General features: G+C 39.8%; 1 protein-coding gene across 1 annotated transcript in view; it reads left to right on the top strand.

The window, feature by feature from the left end:
- LOC121875000 (helix-loop-helix protein delilah-like) overlaps window positions 1–2,557 on the top strand; it is a 3,008-nt gene extending 451 nt beyond the window's left edge. Inside the window, exon 2 of the mRNA XM_042379357.1 lies at window positions 1–2,557. This exon is cut by the window's left edge and continues 233 nt beyond it. Within this exon, the coding sequence (XP_042235291.1) occupies window positions 1–685 (685 nt within the window). The 3' untranslated portion in view covers window positions 686–2,557.
- The last annotated feature ends 13,133 nt before the right edge of the window (window positions 2,558–15,690 follow it).

The raw sequence follows: 15,690 nt of genomic DNA on the forward strand, positions 1-15,690 counted from the left end.
CCAAAATGACAGTCCTGGTAGCAACAAGACGGCGGGATCATCGGGAGGGAAGTACCAGCTGCGGCCTCGGTCACTGCAGGCGAGGCGTCGCTCTGACAGTGAGTGGAGTCTCCAGGACACGCTGAGACACAAGCCACGGCCGCCGCCGCTCTCCAGGTACCGCAGGAAAACTGCCAATGCCCGGGAGAGGTACCGCATGCGGCAGATCAATACAGCCTTCGAGAGCCTCCGTGGTGTATTGCCTTCCTGGGTGTGTAGTCGACGAGCAGCCTCCGACATGACCAAGATCACCACACTGAAACTCGCCTCCGCCTACATCAGGTCCCTACAGGACATCCTGGACGGTAACGCCCACCAGGACACCTGCTCCTGGGTCCTCTCCAGCATCCTGGAAGAAGCTTCCAGTCCTCAGGAACTCCAAACAAACATAAAATTCCAGGAGTTTCAACCCCAATTTGAGATCAATAACACTAACAAGATCCAGCAGCCCACAGTCCACCCACCACAAGAAACTGACTTTGTTTCTTTCCTGTGTGGCTCTTCGGATTCTGAAGTATTCCAGAACAACCTGGAGACGTTCTCGTACCTGTCGCCGATGTCTGAGACAGAGGCCGTGGCCCTCCTGCTGGGGACTGACCCTCCCCGCACCTGGAGTGACAGTCAACACAGCCCACTAGTGTCATGATGCTGTAGATGTAGGCCGCCGTCCTCTGGCCAGGGAGGCTGACCTGTCCACTGCCGGGGCGACACACAACACTTGTGTCGTGGTACTGAGGTCACTTAGATCTGAATATTTAGAGTAAGAGAGTATTATGTGATGCCTCCAGACTGTGATGAAGATAATAATAATAATAATATATTCGTGTTAACACAGAAATGTATTTCTGATACTTGTCAAATTGTGATGGAAAGTGTTAAAAGTAGTCGATAGATAGTGCAAATTATGCTTATGATAGATATATTTAATAATATATTTCGTTGTTCAATTAGGTGGAATTAGTTGTAGAGACATTTACAGCAATAGTGAACATTTATACAGTGTCGTCCTGGAACAAACAGTACTCATGTGTACTCTTAGTTTATGTTCATGTAGAATATCTCCCCAGTGATGCGTGAGGCAGGTGGTGACCACGAGACCAACTGTGATCACTTCATCGTTGTTGTGTCGCTAAGCTCTTGGTCCTCTCCGTCACCTGATGACATTTATATTGTGTGATGTTAAGAACAGTTTTAGTGGTCGCTAAGGGTTGTCTCTGGTTGGTAGATTTTGAGGCCGTAAAAGTTGCCACAAGGAAAATATCATATCAATACTGATGGCAAGACTCCAGTTATACGTACAAGGAGTTCAGTCGTGTCAGGGGATTACAGTTTACCTGTCCCAAACTTTATTGACAAAGTGATATAGAAAAACAAACTATAATAATGAAATTTGAATATAAAAAAGTGCAAGGTTTCACTGTGCGGTTACTGCTCAGACACTCTTGAGTCAGTGAAGGAATGTTGGACATAAATACAGTGAAAATATGAGATACATTAAAAACTTTTGTTGAAATGTGAGAAGTAAGATAGAAGACATTTTAGACAAATACAGTTACGTAAGAAACACGGCAGGACTGTCAAACTATGGCAGTCGATTATTCTTATAAAAAAAATATAAAATAATTGTTTTCCTCATCGAGTTCTATCACAAAATAATCCCAAACTTTCGTTTTTTTATTATATTGTGAAATTCGTAAGATTTATTACAGGAGAGTCCGACAACAACCTCTATCTTGACAGACTCATTATCCATTATTTTCTAACTTTTTTCTTCAAAATATCATCACCAATTGAGTCCTTAAAATTATAGAAGATAATTTTTTCTTTACCATTTGTATTTATTAGACACATTCTAAAAGATAAAAGGATTTTGTTTAATGTTTCACTGTTCACCCAATAAATTATTGATCGTGCTGGTGAGCTGCTCCAGTTTCCTGCTGAGAAGAGTTAACAGACTTTTCTGCTATAATCTGGAAAATATCACAGTGGTCTGTTTTGATTCGCCGGAGGGCAAGAACACCTGGGGACCATGGCACACTGCAGCTTGTGGCGCTCCACTGCCCCACACGACGACCAGCTTACGAATTTCACAAAATATCACTTTAGTAGTATCGAAAGTTGAATGCCTTAATACGATGGTGCTTGATGAGGAAAGCAACATTAAATTATCCAAGACAATAACCAAATGTACAATACTACAGTCGGTGGATACATGTAAACACTATTGTAGTAAAGACAGTCAGGTTTATTATATGAATAATTTTAACATAGCAGTGCCATTCTTGCATATAAAATATACAATGTATGATACAGTCAACTAATACAGGGAGAACACCTACCGAGAACTGATCACAAGTTGATATCAATAATTAAGATGGTAATGTCAGTCCTCTTCTGATGTCGTTCTAGTCAACCCACTCGTGCCATAGTGAATACAACGAAGGAAAAAGTGGTCAAAATCTTCACACAGACAGACAATCTGACATGACCTGTGATTCACATGTTTGTAATAGATAAATATATATATATATATATATATATATATATATATATATATATATATATATATATATATATATATATATATATATATATATATATATATATATATATATATATATATATATATATATATATATATATATATATATATATATATATATATATATATATATATATATATATATATATATATATATATATATATATATATATATATATATATATATATTTCCTATACGTGGGTTCTTTTTTACTTGTGTCAAAGGTAGAGATAAGTTATTTTATTGTTATTGTGTAAGACAAAAAGGTTCTTATTTTATTGTGAGGAATTACTTATTAAAGGAAGACTTTTGTATGGCTGAGTTTTTATTTACTACCAGAGATCAATATATATTTTATAATCATCATTTTTTTCTTTATAGTAATATAATGATTTGTTATCCTTCAACCTTGTTTTTCTTATTCTTTTCTTTTTCTTTTATAGTTTCCTTTCTCATTCTTCGGATTTTCTTCTTTGCTTCCAGTTTCTTATTCTGTCTTCTTCCTTCTCGTATTTTTTCTAGTGTATCATTTATAATTACTGAATCATTTTTTTAATCTTCATCTGCCTGTTATATCTACTGTGATAATGAACACATATGAACTGGAAGCAATTCATTTCCAGTCTTTATGACCTAAGGGGGAAAAAACGACCCCTAACACGTCATCTAAGTACATCATATTTTACAAAGTCGTTTTATAGAGTAATAATGGGTTCAGTGGTGTTAAGTTTATTGGCGTCATGTAATTATGGTTATTCTTAGGAGGCCAGGAGCTCTCTCTCTCTCTCTCATACACACAACACAACTTATCAAGTCTCTGGGAGCGTGCACGTGAGGACATGAGGCAGGGGTCAGTCACGAGATGGTCAGGTCAGCTGGGGTCAGTCACGAGATGATCAGGTCAGCTGGAGTCTGTTATAAGACGGTTAGGTCAACTGGGGTCAGTCATGAGATCAGGTCAGGGGTCACGTTTATACAGGGGTCAAACCTTTAGGGTCGACCACACCCTTTGTTATCACTCGTTTTGAACAGCTGATCTGCATACTTCGTGAGGGAGAGTTGCTCCAGTAGAGTGTGTGTGTGTGTGTGTGTGTGTGTGTGTTCTTATAGATACACGAATACAGGAATGTGTCTGCCTTTATATGTAGTTACAGTATATGCACTTAGTTATTCTGTTACCTGGTAATTAGCTAGTTTGATTGCTTAGTTATTTGGGGTTCGTTAGCTAATTGATTGGTGAATTGGTTTATTGATTAAGTGATTATTTTGAGAATTTGGTTAGTTGGTTTGTTAGTTTCCCTGAGGTAATGCGAAAAGTAAATGGAAAATTCACTAATTTGAGTATGTAGTAACACCAACCTTATCTACAGGTAATGCTGGACTCTACGGTATTCTCACCTATGATCTCACCCAAACAATTTATATTTAGACTTCACATCAGTCTCAGAAAGTTTGTCCAGATTTAATGTGAATACAATGTGGATATTTTTCTTCTTGTGTACATGGGAAATGAAGTTAGTTTTCATAGCATTGGTTAAAAGGTACACACGTAACTTAGTGCATCTCTCCACACAAGTTAAGAGTCTTATTACTATACCATTTATTTTTCTGTCAATATATCTTTAAATACATCTAATACATCTCTATTTTGCATTCTAGTGATCATTCTCTATGTTATTTATTTCACATTCCTAAATACAACAATTAATCATAAATTGTATTTCTTGTCATCATATTGAAATAACTTATAGAGTTATAGGACTCAATTTTTTTAAATAATGAGCTGATGCCCTTCATTGTGTGAGTGTGGGAGTGAGTTTCTCGTAGCTGGAGGAGATCCGTCTGTGAACCGTCTAGTCATAATCATCAAGAATGGAAAGATTTGATCACTGCTTCGGGGTGAGATGCAAGACAAATTATACCTTTTGGGGGATGCATTGCCGACAAGCACGACACCTGTGGAGAATTTCCTTCATTGTTTTAGAAGATAGATAGTGAAACATGGACATATATACACACACACACACACACACACACACACACACACACATATACTGTCATTTTAGTTCATGCACTCACTGCAACATATACATACTTACATACATACATACACTGGAAGATACAAACACACAGTCAGTGTTACACATACACACATACTCCCTGCAATATATACACACACTGTCATTACACCACATAAACACCGCCCTTTTCTGCTTCAGCACAAGACGATAAGTTTTAACCAACCACATATTAATTTTGCGTTACTTAACATGACCACTGAACGACTATCATATGCCGAGTTTGTTATTTAAGAACCGAGAACGATGAACCACTATTAAAGTAAGTAGCGTTTATGTCAGTCATGAACCGTAAAGAATGATCTGCTGTAATACTAGAGGTTGTTCCTATTAGCTGTGAATTGTGAAAGTGGATCCTACAGGGCTTACGGTCCATTCGGTGCAGTGCAGATACACCATCTTGAATCATAAGCTACTAATACATAAGGAGACACTGTGCCCGGTGCTACAACTTGACCACATTTACTTCACCAAATATAGTTTTAAAGTTACGTACCCATTCACAGCTGGAGCTAAGAGGGTGGTGTCCCCCAAACCTGTACCAAAGACACAAAGGACAGGAGGTAAGTGTTCTATCTAACTCGGCCACTGTATAATTCCATTTATGTTATTCATGAACGATAAACATGCTAATTCCATAGTGGGTGTTCACTGCCTTACCTCCGTGACCACCCCAGATCAGTAATGGAAGGCTCTCACTTGTGGTACACGACTGTGGTTAGTTTTACAGCCCAGAAATTATTGACCTAAGGCTAAGGAAAGTACCATGGTAAAGAAGCTCCATTAACTCAAAGGTGCAATTGGACTTTGTTATCTGTCATAGGAAAAAGCACTGCGCGAGGAGTTAGAATTTCGTTTATCATTATTGAGCTAAATCAAATCTTAACGACGACAAAAACAATAATAACGACAACAACAGCAATAAAAATAATAACATCATCAGCAATAACACCAACGAAGCCGACAATAACACCTCGTCTTATTCGACAACAGGTGGACTTATAGTGAGTGATGAATGAGACACCAACAGCCTTTTAACACAGAATTGTAACAAGATGCACTCGAGTACTCACAAGGCAACAATATATGGGTGTGGGAGAAGACAGAGTGACATAATCTAAATAATATCTGAGAAAGTTCTTTTATCGGTAATTATTACAGAACTGGCAAGAGTATTATGCTGATGTGTTGGTAAACTTTAGTTAAATAAGTTCATGACCTTAAAACTAAAAAACCCATTGATCATAATCTTGTCTCCATCGTATTAAGTACCAATATATTCGCTCCTCGGCCTGACAGCACTAATACACCGTGACACAGGTATAAAGCTTAATGTTCAGCTAATCTTCTTGTCGAGGTTTTATCACCCCCCAAATTGACAACATTAAACCCTTCTTCCCAGCTATAAACCACAAGATAAAGTGTTGTCAGACCAGACTCAAGTAGATACATCATCGTCTCGCTGACAACACCAGGCCCTCAAAATAATAATCTTTCAATTACAGCCGTTTGAAGTCTATTACTAGGTGTTGGACTTTAATAATCTAGAGCTGACTAGAGTGGCCCCTCGCTGCTGTACTCCCGAATTCTCCAAAACAATATTATATAAATCATTTCCACTTAAAGTCTAATTTTTGGTGTTAAATTTAGGTGTCTGGGATCTTACACAGGTGTACCCTCGTTGTTGTACCCCCGAATACAGAAATTCTTGGTCCCTAATCTTTGGGTTCCAATCCTTATCTCGGAGACGTAAATCAGGGTCTAGTCAGGTGCAGATTAACTCTCCCGAGGCCGCTAATCACAGCAGCATCAAGGCGATAAGACTCCGGGTTTAACAAGGTGAAGATAAACGGTATAATGGAATTGAGATTAACGAGAGAAGCATTACAGGAAAACGAGACAGAGCAAGATTGTGTGGAGCGGAACCACTGGATAAACACAGGGCGTGATGAAGGTGATGAACATCGTGCGTGGTGAAAGGGATGAGAGTGGACAGGAAAGGTGATGAATTACGGGTATATGGCGTAGGAGGGAGTGAAGTATAATGAGAGGATGAGCTATGGTCAGTCATAAATAATGAAGGTGTAGAGTTGAAACAAGAGAATTATACACAGAGGCTCGTCAGTATGTAATGAATTATAGCACTCCACCGCCGCAATGCCAATAATTAGGTATCGTTTTGGTTATGTCGTAATTACATCAGACGCTCCCTTGTAGCAGCTCCAGCCGATGAAGGTGTTGCTATCTAGGCCACTTGAACACCCTCTAGCGTCGACCAGTTCGTGTCTCACTACCACAAGATCCTCCCCGATAAGCTGTATCATTGCACGGCACAGGTCCTCCATCCTCCGTCATTCTTATTGATTTTATCGCTCACTTGGTCATCATCACCTTCCACTAAAACGACAATACCTCGCTATCTGTCATCACCTCTCTCTCTCTCTCTCTCTCTTCTACCATTATGAGAAAACCAATCACTGTGTCTCTCTCTCTCTCTCACTTGTCCTTGTAAATATTCCAAAACACCACTATATTTTCTCTCTCTCTCACCATGTACACTACTCACCGTTAACCACTCTAGTATAACCTCCCACACCAGCATCCCTTATATGACTACGTTCCAGTGATCTTAATGGAAGTCTCTCACGGTTCAGTAGATCAGGTCATGAACTATCTTGACTGTAACAACTCATTAAATATAACGATTATTATAGCGAGTTAATTCAGTCATTTAGTACAGCAATAGCATTAATAGTATCCAGTTGATAACACCATTACTTACTACCATTAAAAAACACACAATATGAATACTAATCATCTCCATGTATATACTACTATATTATTGACTTATTCCATGCCCTTACCTGCCCTTACCTGCCCTTACCTGCCCTCACCTGCCCTCACATCATCTATATCTTTACCTTTATTTTCCCCACCACCCTACACCACTTCCCCTACCACTCACTCCTTCCTTCCATCACCCCTATCCCTCCCTCCCTTACCACCTACTTACCTGTATAAGGAGGAGTACCTGTTCCCTCATTTACTCTATTAGGTATTGTGGCCTTCACCTTGAGGAGCTCCGTTATCCCACCAGCCTGTGTTGTGTTGTGTTGTGTTGTGTTGTATTTTGATGCGTAGTGTTGTGTTTTGTTGTTGTTCTGTGTGGCGTTGTCGGTGATCGTCCTCTCTCTCTCTCTCTCTCTCTCTCTCTCTCTCTCTCTCTCTCTCTCTCTCTCTCTCTCTCTCTCTCTCTCTCTCGCTCTTTCTCTCTCTCTCTCATAAAGTTTTCACTGTTTTGCACAATAACTCAATCCTCAAGAACGTTTTTCTAAATGTAGTGGTTAATTCATCGTACATATAGTTCGCCGTGGTATTCCGTTCAAGGTAAAATGTCTGCTAGGACAGTAAAATATTGGTGTGTAAAAATAGCATAATTAGGGTGTGTGAAGATCATGGGCGAGCGTGAGGATCATGGGGCTGCGTGAAGAACATGGGAGTGTGTGAAGATCATGGGCGGGCGTGAGGATCATGGGGCTGCGTGAAGATCATGGACGGGCGTGAGGATCATGGAGGGTTACCTGAGGATCACGGCCGAGACACCCCTGAAGGCTGACTATAATACAGGTAACCGATGCCAGTTTTTCTGACGAGTATAAACCCAGGTGACTTTAGACCAGCTATCTATATGCTAATAAGGCAGCAACGATCACTGTTACAGGTGTTCAGTTGGGAATAAACACTTAATTTATCGGGTAGACAAACTAGTCGCGGAGGAAGGTCACCTGTGTAACAACTAGTATAGGTAAGATGACACGGTTTGAACTTTCTCCACCAATCAGGACTCATTTTTTAAATCGTTTCACCAATCAGGAATCTTTGTTCCCGTGATCCTCCAATCAGAGGTGATTTTTCAACTTCGTTTCAATTATCAGATGTCTTTGTTATCATGATCCACCAATCAGAGATCATTTCTCAAGTCGATCCACTAAAATGTACAACGAAATGAGTGAAAGCATAAAGCGAAAAATAGACGAAAAATTGATATCAGAAAGACTAGTATTCGACGTTCAAGAAAGTCCATTTTTTAACGTTGTTCTTATATCCCAGTGACTCACCCAGATCAGTTCAGTGACTCACTCATATTACGAGACGTCGAAACATCACCGAGGTGTGTGTGTGTGTGTGTGTGTGCGTGCGTGTGCGTGTGTGTGTGTGTGTGTGTGTGTGTGTGTGTGTGTGCGTGTGTACGAGGTGATGACCCTTCCTCCCAACCATATTAAATTCTCTCCATCAAACACAAGAATTTTACATTTCATCTTGAATTGTCTTTAGATTTTTGTAATTTTATTTTGTGTATGAATAAAAAGTAATAAATTAAAGTATTTAATTCACATATACGAGGAAGAATGATGAAATTAAGGGGAATATAAGAGTACTGGGAGTATAGTGTGAAGTGAGTGGCAGTGTTTGCCTAAAGTGGTGATAGAGGTAATGTTGCATAAAGTGGTGATAGGGGTAATGTTGCATAAAGTGGTGATAGAGGTAATGTTGCATAAAGTGGTGATAGAGGTAATGTTGCATAAAGTGGTGATAGAGGTAATATTGCATAAAGTGGTGATAGAGGTAATGTTGCATAAAGTGGTGATAGAGGTAATGTTGCATAAAGTGGTGATAGAGGTAATGTTGCATAAAGTGGTGATACAGGTAATGTTGCATAAAATGGTGATACGGGTAATGTTGCATAATGTGGTGATAGAGGTAATATTGCACACTCACGCGACACTTGTGCTCACCCACTGTTATTGTTTTCACTCAGGCTATACATGCAAAACTTGAAAGTATTTCACGATATAACTTTCAGTGTGTGAAGGCTGGTGCAGGTCAACCATGAATGCTGACACAAAAAGAACCCCAAAATATGTAAAAGTGAGAGACATTTAGTTTTCTCTTTCTTTTATTTCTTATTTAATTTAGAGAAAAAAGTTTTGTGTTCGGTTATAGTTTTATAATATATATTTTTGTAATAATTTTCCTTCTGTGAACCATAAAATATTAATACATAGAATAAAACGGTGCAAATAATCCTAACAATTTTAGAACATCGACCAAAACAACAGCGGCGATATCTGAGAGGAATGAATTTGATTCTCACTTGTGAATTTCGGACGTAACGTGAAAAGTATTCTTGTTATTAGCCCTTCCTCTGTCCTCCCGTTGAACAAGTGATATTCTTTACAACTGAACATCAAAATAATAAAGATCTGACGGTGTTGTTCTGGTTCAAAGATACTTTAGTTTACACCTCTCTCTCTCTCTCTCTCTCTCTCTCTCTCTCTCTCTCTCTCTCTCTCCTGCACACCTTCTGCTCCGCTCTAGACAGACTGGCAGTCCCTGACACACAACATATACCAGACTCACCAACCACCTGTCGCCAGTAATCAGTTATGTCAAGAACGATGACAGTAGCTCATTCCTGCTGTCTTATTGCGTCTCTCTTAATTAACCGTCCAACTCTGTGACACATTTAGATACGTTACCTAAGCTCCCGACAGACAATGAGGGTTCTCGTGAGTGGTAATTGGTGTGAACGGTAGCGGTGTGAACGGTAGCGGTGTGAACGGTAGCGGTGTGAACGTCGCCCGCGGCTCACTGCCTCTTTGTCTTGGTGTGTTATCAGGCCATGTCCCAGCTGGCACCTCAGTCCTCGCCCCCGTGACCCTTGCTAAGGAGTCAAGACGCGTCGGAACCTTACATCCTGCCTCAGACCTCTGCTCTAATGAACGCAACAATCAGGATCGTCAACAGAGCCTGAAGCGACGTTTTCTTTTCGTACTATAGTTTTTCATGAGACAAGTCCCCCCCCCCCACCCTCCGCTTTATTACCTGAAATTTACGAACTTCATTATATTTACTTAATGGTGACCCGCACTGTGGTGATGTCTAGTCTGTTATCTAATAATAATCCAAATGATAAAAAAATATGGAGATCTTATCAAATATTCTTTCCAAACTAACAAAAATTACCCAACACTATAAAACTCGTTTCCAGCTTCTGAGTTGTGCCTTGAAGTTATGTCGCTATCTTCAAGGGATCATATTTTTTGTCCATAGCCAACCACATAGTGTATGACGATAAGAAGGCTTTTTATTTCGCTTCTGTCGGGGTCTTATTTATACAGTCGAGGGGTTATACTTTGTTCTGTGAGCAAATTGATAATTTTGTAGTCTTATACGTAATGGTACCTGGTGAAGTTTATAGCATTACCGGTATACAGTAAATGGAGAGACACTGTGGAGTATATTGTATGCAGTATACACGTAGCATAGTACCGGTTGTGTGGATGTCACTCACCCTTGCTTTATCAGAATTTAAGACGAGATACAGCGGCGCCAGTGTTGCAGAACCAGCAACCTCAGAGCGTTCCAACTCGGGTCCACACTTTTCTCTTCCAGCACTGGTCCATACCGTGTCAGGTAACAGCCAGTGTTCCAGCACTGGGCCATACCGTGACACTCGTGACAGGTAGCAACAGGTGTTCCAGCACTGGACCATACCGCGCCAGGTAAGAGAAGGTGAGCTACTATCAAGACGTTAGTCCGTCTCCGCCGAGCACCTGCCGGCGTCCTGCTCTATAATTACTGACACACTAAATATATATTAAGGGATCTCCAAGTGACAGACTAATTGATTCTCATCAGCTGTTTCTGCTTCCCGATTTCACGGCATCAGACGATCCACGTCGGGAGGTGTACGAGAGAGAGGCCAGGACGATAGCTGCTATTATCGTCGCTTTGTTTGTTTCATTAAGCTCGATAATTGTTGCCCCTTGACTGTGAGAAAGCCTTGGTTAATTGGGATGTTTACGACCTCCTCCCTGTGATCTACAGGATTAATTACAACTAATTATTTTATAATAACTTGTCTCGTGATTGGTCCACGAGATAAAGAGTGGCTGTGATTATCCTCACGCTTTAAAAGGAAACATTTGTGAGTTTATGTTTCATCCGAGCATTAAAACGCTTGTCGTAAGAAAGTTTGTTTACATTCTTGACCACCAGCGAGACGTGTGAGGTCAGCTGGGTGACAGGTGATAGAGGAGTCAAGAGGAGTCTTATGTTATTTTCGGCCGTGTTTACCATCACTAACCCGACGCTGAGAAGCCTCGGTGAACTTGGCTAAAAGTCGTCTGTTTATGTTGACATCAGGTTCTAAGTTGATGCATCTTTATCTTCAATATTCTTAGTTGGCGCATTAATGTTGAGGTGTTTAAAGCTGACGTGTTCTTACCCGAAGTGTTGTTAGACGAATTAATTTACCTGGAGTGCTCTTACCTGGAAGTGTTCTTTACTAGTGTTCTACAACGTGTTCCCAGGTGTCACGTTCTCCAGATTATATTATTTTCTAGAGTGGCGTTATGTTTTTATCTGTTCAACACCCATCACACCCAGGCCAACAGGAGCTCGGCACTATCCATGACAGCCATCCAATTAAACCCAGAAGTTCATGACAGTTCAGGAGGATATCATGAAACTCTGTGAGAATATAATTTTCAGCAAAAAAAAATTCAACTCAGGATACCTTTATCGTAAGACTTCAACATTTACAAGTGAACATCTGAACTAGATTTTTGAACACATATGGTGTCAATTCTGGCCAAGAACAATAGTTAAGACCAACTTTCACAATTTTTTCTCATAGTGAATGTGTGAACTGACTCTTGAACACCGGTGCTGATAACACTACACACTGAGACACACTTGAACGAGACTTTCACACTGTTGATGGAATCGCTAATTGATGTGATGGTTGAACGTGATGATGACTTTGTACACCATAACACACTGATTATATACCATCACTGGATGACCTGTTGCTGAGTGGTAGGACCTTTCATACAGGAACTCTCGTCCACACAAGGAAAACAGTCCACTTAACTTATGTTCATAAAACTTATTAAATTATGTCGCCGGGAGTGTCAAACGATTAGTAACTTTACTCTCATTGTGTTAAGACTAAATTTTATTAGACGTACGTGGGAAAATATGGAGCTCAAACAAGGTGACAACAATGACTAAATGGAAATCACTTACATTTACTCTTCTGATGGAGAGAGAGAGAGAGAGAGAGAGAGAGAGAGAGAGAGAAAACAGACTTTCACATAAATGTTAATGAATAAAATTATATTTCTTGTAACACCTGTATAAATGCAGTTCGTGTGAGGAAGCTGCAGACTTATTCCTTACATTTTGTTCTTCAGTTTTACGTCGGCTATGTATGTAGCATTTACCATTCCTACTAAGAAAAAACTCTTATCAGACAATTAACAGTACAAAGTCTTCGGCGTCACATACATAATTATAATCTAAATTAAATATACTTCATAATGCATTCCAGACACGGTGGTCATAATTAGGTATGCAGAAGACCAACGGTAGTCGTGTCGGAAGGAGCATCTGCCCGTGTCTCTTTATACTTGTTTGACAGCAGGACAAGTTGGCCCCACCAGGTGCCTCGGGTGTGAATCATATACACTACACATACTTCTCTCTAACATTCAAGAAATTAGACCAAACATATTATAAGAATTATTTTACTATGACGATTATTTTCCATTCTTTAAATATTTGTATTGTAAATAAACGTTCAAATAGACGTTTAAGCCAGTGAGTGTTTTTGTTGTGGGAGAAGCAATCCAAACAACCTTCTCCTCTTTAGTACCTCGGTAGACCCTTAGTGTGTTAATCCTGTGTATCATGTGAGTGTATGAGAGGTAAACACAGTGAGGGTATCGTACAAGTGTGTGGTTTACACTCGTATATCAAGTACAAGTATAGTCCTTAGGTAGTGTGTACTGTACCTCGGCGCCAGGTACTGAAGGTAGCCTAGTACACCTTCAGTATAGCCTCTTGATGCAACACCTCCTCTCTGCTATGGTATTAGAAGGCAAGAAATAATTACAGCAATAGAAGGTGAGAAATTAAGCTTAGCGAGAAAGAAATGATTACCGTTTTTAGGTAAGCTGAGAAATAATTACCGTTCTTGGTTAGAAAGTGATAATTGAGGTATAGAAAATGAGAATTAATTTCCATAGTAGGCTAGATGGTGAGAAATAATTCCCATGCGAGTTTAGAAAGTGAAAAATAATTACCGATTTAAGTTAGAAAGTAAAATAAATTCGCACTAAACAGCAAACCCTCGCCACAAGGATACCTCTACTAATGTGATACGGCGGAACTGTTCCAAATACCTACCATCTTATTCTTAGTATTTAATATAAAATTAACTTATAGTGCCCATACCAACAACTCACACGACCACCTGTAACAGTCACCAATGACCACAAGAACACACCTGGTTTAATGACTACACCTGTTGATGTATTTACCTGTACAGATATTTGCATTTGTGATCTGACAGAAATTTTGAATAGGAAAATAGGTCACACCATATAGGTCGCATTTTCGAGATATTGTACTGTACTGAGAATGTATTGTATTGTATTGAAATTTAAATGAAAACTAATTGCTAAAATATGTTAAAAGGTGGGATAATTAGCCTACTGTACTAATAAAATAAGAAGGTGAGAACTAATTACCTTATCTGAGTTAATTAATCACATTATCAAGATTACGTACATCTCGACAGTAATCTGACAGGTGTGACGTGGAGGGGGGAGGAGGAATTGTCTCAGGTGATGTGTATAGTAGGTATGCAACTCGAGGCAGTTGTGTGTGTGTGTGTGTGTGTGTGTGTGTGTGTGTGTGTGTGTGATGGCTTGAATATGATTTTTAGTATTTTGCCACATACAGCAGCTAGTTTATTTTAACCGCTTTTTTTGCACTTCGTAACTAAGTCATTTGCCATATATAGAACTAAACACACAAATGTGTTTGAATGTCCCTCACACAGTTTTGAATAACAAAGTGTGCGGCCAGGTATACTGCCTCACACTGTTGTACTCACACAGGTGTGAATAAGACACCTTTTATGTACAGAACTAAACAAGCAATGTATTGTAAATACTTTGTAACATTCAGTGCCATGATATCCTGACCAGTGGGGTCTATAATACTGGTGGTGTGTGGTAGTAGTGGTGGTAGTGTGTGGTAGTAGTGATAGTGGTGTGTCGTAGTGGTGATGGTGGTGTGTGGTAGTGGAGGTGGTGTATGGTAGTGGTGAAGGTAGTGGTGCGTGGTAGTGGTGGGGTTAGTGGTAGTAGTGGTGGGGTTAGTGGTAGTAGTGGTGTGTGGTAGTGGTGGGGTTAGTGGTAGTAGTGGTGTGTGGTATGGTTTCTCTGTCTCCTATACACACGTTAACATTACAGTATAACCGGCACTGTACTTGACCTTCTCAATTTTGTAAAGTTAGGTGCCTATTTCCAGCTGGGTCGACTGAAGGTGCTAGAAGCGTAAACTGTGGACCCCTTTGGACAAAAGACGAATTCCTTATCTACTCGGCCTCCACAAAGTAGTGTTGTATGACTGTGGTATAAGGCTTCTGTAACGATAGGAAAGATAAAGTTGAGAATAATGCCTCTCTCTCTCTCTCTCTCTCTCTCTCTCTCTCTCTCTCTCTCTCTCTCTCTCACCAAATATCAGGAACACTTAAACTTCTCCCAGACACCACCCGGGCTGTCCATTCCCTCCCCGTCACCTGTAATGGAGACCAAAGGTTTATATTTCTTCGTGTGTCAGTTCCAGCACACACCCGCCTGCCCGCTGACGGCTGACGGCTGACCCCAGTGTGCGAGTGTGGCAGTGTGAGGCTGTGAATGTGTGTGTGTGTGTGTGTGTGTGTGTGTGTGTGTGTCAAGAGGAGGTGTTTGTGACTGATCTTCTTTGCCAAAATTTATTAATTTAAAAAAATCGTGAACAATTATATTAATACTTTACATATACATAATATTTTCATCTCACAAAGTATTTTTTTGTTTATTATTGGTATTGGGTTTTTGTTGTCTGTGTGTACGGTGCTTCATGTATCTGAACTGAAAATGGAGAGAGAGAAAAAGAGGGAGAATAGTGAG

Source organism: Homarus americanus, unplaced genomic scaffold (genome assembly GCF_018991925.1).
Source record: "Homarus americanus isolate GMGI-L3 unplaced genomic scaffold, GMGI_Hamer_2.0 scaffold13381, whole genome shotgun sequence".
Taxonomy (NCBI): Eukaryota; Metazoa; Arthropoda; class Malacostraca; order Decapoda; family Nephropidae; genus Homarus; species Homarus americanus.